Below are 6,225 nucleotides of genomic sequence, written 5' to 3' on the forward strand. Positions count from 1 at the left end.
AGTATGGTAAGCATACGTTTCAATTACTTTTTCTATACGTAAAATTAAATAGCTTAAGAATAAAAAAAAAAAGAGACATTTTATAAAACCATTATGGAATATTAACTCCATTAAATAAAATAACATAGAAATTTTAATAGATGAACAGATTTTAAATCAAACTCCAGTGTTAAGTCTAGACAGTATATGCCTTGGAAATCTATGTGGCCTGTCAGTCTTCCTGACCCTTGGGTCCCAATGGTTACAGGATGTTACAAGGTCCATGGATCTCCTCATCTTTAGTCTCATTGGTTTCGATGCTAGGGAGCCAAAGACACCCCTAGGGTGCACCTGTGATTAGGCCCAGACATAAATATAGTCCAGCAGAGCTCCCTTTTATCATCTTTAGTATTTCCCCCTTGTTTAGATGGTGATTGTACAAGAGCATCTTCTGGAATCTTTGAGAGAAATGGAATAGGTGTTCACACCACTCCTAATGGGATTGTCTACACAGGAAGCTGGAAAGATGACAAGGTATTATTGTTTTTTAATATTGACAGTGGATAGGGGCTGGCTGGTTACTCAGTTGCTCACAGCATGGTGCTAATAACACCAAGGTCCAGGGTTCAATCTCTGTACCAGCCAGCTGCCAAAAAAAAGGAGAGAGAGAGATAGACAGACAGACAGACAGACAGACAGACAGTGGGTAGATAACCTTATGTGTTAAATGATTCCAAGCATTTCACCATTAATCAAAAACACATATAATGAGTACAATATATTAACATGCATTAACATATATTATATATACATATATGTAGAGGTACATATAGACTATTAGCATTTATTAACATATGAGTAATATTAAACTCATGCAGAGAGCTAGTCATCTTCATTATCATCTTTCTCATCTTCTATTCATTGAGTAAAGCTAAACACATTGTATAATTTTCTCGTTTGCTCCTCGTAACAACCTCATGAGGGAGGTGCCATTAATACACCTATTATAGGGCTGGCCAGTTAGCTCACTTGGGAGAGCTTGGTGCTGTTAACACCAAGGTCAAGGATTTGGATCCCTGTTCCAGCCAACTACCAAAAAACAAAACAAAACAAAACAAAAACCACACATGCCTATTTTACAAATGAGGGAAACCAGGCTTGGGTTTCTTACGCAGCTAATAAGTGATAAAACAAGAGTGAGTACCCGGGTCAACTTAAATCCAAATTTGTATTCTTAACAACTACTTTGTACTGGTTCCTGAGCTAACTAAACTGGTTGCCCTTTAAGTTTTCTGATATACTCAAGGTATCTTGAGGACACCTATTATCATCATGGTGCACACAGATGTTCAAATGCCCCAGATCAGGAACATTTGATTTAGTGGGCTTTACCAACACAGATGAAGAACAACGCTAAAAATGTTGTCTCATTTTTATGGAAATAAGGTGATTAAATAATAACTAAGCAGATGATAGACTTATAGGTAGACATTTTAAAAGGTTCTGGGCAGATATGATGTGGGGGGTGGGGAGGGAAGAGGAATGGGTAAAGGGTCGCAAAAATCAACTACAATGTATATACTGAGAAGTTAAAATAAAATAAATAAATAAATAAAAATGTTCTGGGGAAACTGAAGGTAAGTTTCTGAGGTCATTTCCTTTGTTACAAACAGATGAATGGTTTTGGAAAACTTGAACATTTTTCAGGAGCAGTATATGAAGGACAGTTTAAGGACAATATGTTTCATGGATTGGGGACTTACACATTCCCAACTGGAGCAAAGTACACTGGAAACTTCAATGAAAATAGGTAAGCCTAAAATAAAAAAAATCACTGTAGTTCTAAAAGATTCTTTTTAGGCGTGTTTGTTTTAATATTATATTTGGTTAATGCCAAATATTCTTTTGTACTACATTTAGTTTCTAAGAAACATTGGGTTATTTGGGGGGGGTGGGCAGGGAAAGGTTATAAGAGAGGCTAAGACCATGATAAGCCTCCAAAAGGGAATATCATTCTTGGTGATAATCCATTAGACTTTTAATTTATCTTCTTTTCATCTCTATTCATATAGAAATTTGTGTAATCATATTGGAAATGAAAAGCTTGTTTCAATTATTGAGAAAATTTAGGCCCAAAATTACTTTCACTTGAAATACCTTGGTATACTTTTTAAAAATCAGCCTTGGGGTAATTTCATAATTATTTATTTCATTTTGACCTGATGTATGTACATTTTTACTAGGCTAATTTTTTTTAATTAGTTAATTTTCAAATTGTAGAAATGTACCCACTGCTGTCCTTTCTGAGCTTCTGCTTATAGAAAAAATAAAAGTGAAATGAAACATGAGTCAGCTTTACAAGCTCAATCTTCACACTAAATACATGCCACGCCATCCAGAGGTTCAAGTTCATTTATAAATACCCCTTTATTATTTCTAGAATTGAAAATCCATCCTAATTTTTATGAAGTGGTTGATGTGAATACATTATGAGGAGGGCAGAAAAGTGTTCACCTATTTCAGCTCCAAGTTTGTGACAATAACAAATAAACATTTTCCACTGATGTTATTAAAGGGACAAAAATCTAACCTAAGGGATAAAATTCTGTTTCTTTATGTAAAGTGCATTTTCACCACTCTGAAGAGCCCAAGAAAACACCAGCACAGAGCACAGCACCTCAAACATGGTGGATGGTCAAGAGATATTTGTTGAATAAATGAATGAACTAATTAAGCCAGATAACAAATATAAACTTTTCAGTTTTTAACTGAGTGTTTTGGTTTTACATAAACTTAGCTTATGTGATCCTAAAATCTTGGACAGCAAAATTTGTATTAATGATAAATTTTGTTTAGAATAGTATGTTTTTTGTAGGATGTGAAAGCAGGATGTGTGTTTTAAATCAAAATTTGAAAGCAGAAAGATATAATGCTTCAGACATTGTATGTTATATACTGGAACAACTTATATCTGGAATGTAGAATTCTTGGTCTTGGTTAATGAACAAACTTATTTTTTTTGTATTTCAGGGTGGAAGGTGAAGGGGAATATACTGATATCCAAGGACTACATTGGAGTGGTAGCTTTCATTTCACAGCTGCTCCAGGCCTGAGACTAAAGCTTCACATGTAGATGTTCTGTGTTAAAGTTTAAACTGGTATTTGAAGCTTTTAGTTCTAAGGAAAGCAACTAAATCTGTCATCTGAAATTACTTCATAAACTACTTCTGTATTATAAGTTTAACAATAAAACTGTCACTCACTTATGCCTTTTTGAAGTTTATTTCATTATCTCATAATTAAGACATATTATTTGATTCAATTCGGAGTTTGCTTATTTTAGTAAACACAGCAGAACTGTCCAGATCTTGGCAAAGTTAATTTCCAATCCTGTGCCTGGGTTTTGTCATCTTTCTTTTTTTTCTAATTTGTGCTTGCATGTGTATTTTGGAAGAAAAAACTTTTCCCTGACTTGCCCTTGGCAAGTATGCAAACATTTCGTCCCCACTGAACTTTTTTTTTTTATAACTATTGTGGTAAGAGCACTTAATATGATATATACCCTCTTAACAAAATTTTAAGAGTACAGTACATCATTGCTGACCATAGGTGCAATGTTGTATAACACCTCTCTAGAGTTTATTTATCTTGCTTGACTGAAACTTTATTCCTGTTGATTAAAATCTCCCCATTTTGCCCTCATTCCAACGCCTGGTAACCACCATTCCACTCTTTGGTTCTGTGAATTTGACTCTCTTGAATCCTTGTATATGTGGAATCATATGTCATTTGTCTTTCTGTGATTGGCTTATTTCACTTAGCACACGTCCTCAAGGTTCATCCATGTTGTCACATATTGCAGAATTTCCTTCTTTTTAAAGGCTGAATAGTTTTCCATTGTATGTGTATACTACATCTTCTTTATTTATCTGTTGCTGGACATTTAGGTTGTTTTCACATCTTGGCTATTGTGAATAGTGCTGCAATGAACATAGGAGTGCTAGTATCTCTCTGAGATTCTGATTTCAATTCTTTTGTATAAATACCCAGAAGTAGGGGCCGGCCCGGTGGCACACTCAGTAGAGTGCAGTGCTTGGGAGTGCGGTGGCGCTCCTGCCGAGGGTTCGGATCCCATATAGAGACCTGTCTGCTCACTGGTTGAGCGCGGTGTGGGCGCGACACCGAGGGTTGCGATCCCGTTGCCGGTCGTGGTACGGGCGTGACACTGAGGGTTGCGATCCCGTTACCGGTCACGAAAAAAGACAAAAAGGAAAAAAAAAATACCCAGAAGTAGGATTGCTGGATCATATGGCAGTTCTCTTTTTAATTTTTTGAGGAACTTCCATATTGTTTTTCATAGCAGCTGCACCCAAGAGTTCTAATTTCTCCACATCCTCACCAACACTTATTGTTTTTTGTTTTTGATAATAGCCATCCCGACAGGTGTAAGGTGGTATCTCATTGCAGTTTTGATTTTCATTTCCCTGATGATTAGTGACATTGAACATTTTTTTTTTGTATGCCTGTTGGCCATTTCTATGTCTTCTTTGGAAAAATGTCTATTCAAGTTCTTAGCCCATGTTTAGTTGCCTTATCAATCTTTTTACTATTGAGTTGCAAGACTTCCTTATATATTTTGCAGATTAACTTCTTATCAGGTATATAGTTTGCAATTTTTTCACATTTCATAGGTAGCCTTTTCAATCTGTTGGTTTTTTCCTTTGCTATGCAGAAGATTTTAGTTTGATATAGTCCTACTTGTTTATTTTTGGGTTTTGTTGTATGTACGTATGTTATCATATCCATGAAATAATTGCCAAGACCAATGTCATGAAGATTTTCCCCTACGTTTCCAACATCACATTTAAAGGGTCATACACTATGACCAAGTGGGATTTGTCCCTGGGAGGCAAGGATGGTTCAACCTCCTTGATTTAACTGAAAATCAATTAATGTGATATACCTCATTAACATAATAAAGGATAAAATCACACAAGCATCTCAATAAACAGAAAAAAACATTTGACAGAATTCAGCACTCTTTCATGATAAAAACAAAAACTCTCAACTAGGAATAGAAGGAAATTTGACATAATATATGACATAATAAAGGTCATATATAAAAAGCCCACAGCTATCATCATACTCAACAGTGAAAAACTGAAAGCTTTTACTCTAAGATCAGTCACAAAGCACTTCTATCTTTTAAAAGTATGTCTATTTGTTAAAGGACACTATCAAGAAAGTGAAAATATTATCCACAGAATGGGAAAAAATTTTTGAAAATCATGTATCTGATTGTAATAAATTTGTTTAATTTAGTTGCTGCCTCAGCATTCAGTTTTAGGCCTGACATAAGTTGTTTGAAACCCAGCCATACCCTTTGGCCGAGTTAAAACTTCCCTCTCTATGTGATTGTTTGTGATACAGCCTGCTTCCTCATCCCACTGACCCAAAACCCAACACATGTCATAGCTGCTGACCACAATAAAACCTAATGGTCAACACAAGTCATGTAGGTAAGTTTCTCCCTTCTTAAATGTTTTCTTTTTCCTTTTTCTTTTTTAAAAAATTGAAACATAATTGATTATACATATTTGTGGGATACAGAGTTGAATATCAATACCTGTATGCAATATGTGATGATCAAATCAGGATAATTAATATCCTCATCTTTATAAAATGTAATCATTCTTTGTGACCCTTAACCAATTTCTCACTAACCTCCCTTCCCCTCCTCCTCCCCCTTTCCCACCTTTAATAACCACAGTTCTGTTCTTACTTTTCAGAGTTATGTATTATTGTGATTCTTTCTTTCTCTTTCTTTCTTTTTTTCTTTCTTTCATTTGTTTATTTATTTATTTATTAGCTCCTACTTATAAATGAGGACATGTGGTATTTCTCTTTCTGTGCCTGGCTTATTTTACTTAACATAATTTTCTCCAAGCTTATCCATATTGCTGTGAATGGCAGAATTTCATTCTTTTTTATGGCTGAGTGGTATTCCATTTTGTATATATATCACATTTTCCTTATTCAGTCATCTGTCAATGAACATTTAGGTTGGTTCCATATCTTGGCTTCTCAAGTGTTTTCCAATCCATTATCCAATCCATGACCCCTGAGGGAAAGCCTAAGGAATAATGCCCATAGACCTTAATAAAGGCTTAGTCTCACAGGCCTCTCTCTCTCTCTTTCTCTCTCTCTCTCTCTCTCTCTCTCTCACTCCCCAACTGCTGGTGAACT

At 35.3% G+C, this 6,225-nt stretch overlaps 1 protein-coding gene across 2 annotated transcripts in view; it reads left to right on the plus strand.

Annotated features, from left to right (window-relative positions):
* The window catches only part of MORN2 (MORN repeat containing 2), a 7,794-nt gene extending 4,549 nt beyond the window's left edge, over positions 1-3,245 (plus strand). The window contains exons 3-5 of one of the 2 annotated variants that reach the window (XM_008594528.1): positions 407-513; positions 1,653-1,789; positions 3,010-3,245. In XM_008594528.1, coding sequence (XP_008592750.1) covers positions 1,653-1,789; positions 3,010-3,112 — 240 coding nt within the window. In that variant the 5' untranslated portion in view covers positions 407-513 and the 3' untranslated portion in view covers positions 3,113-3,245. Of the gene's footprint in view, positions 1-388; positions 514-1,652; positions 1,790-3,009 lie in introns of both variants that reach the window. The other variant, XM_008594529.1, reaches the window with a different exon arrangement.
* Positions 3,246-6,225: the final 2,980 nt, after the last annotated feature.

The sequence above is a fragment of the Galeopterus variegatus genome, unplaced genomic scaffold (assembly GCF_000696425.1).
Source record: "Galeopterus variegatus unplaced genomic scaffold, G_variegatus-3.0.2 Scaffold10967, whole genome shotgun sequence".
NCBI classification, from domain to species: Eukaryota; Metazoa; Chordata; class Mammalia; order Dermoptera; family Cynocephalidae; genus Galeopterus; species Galeopterus variegatus.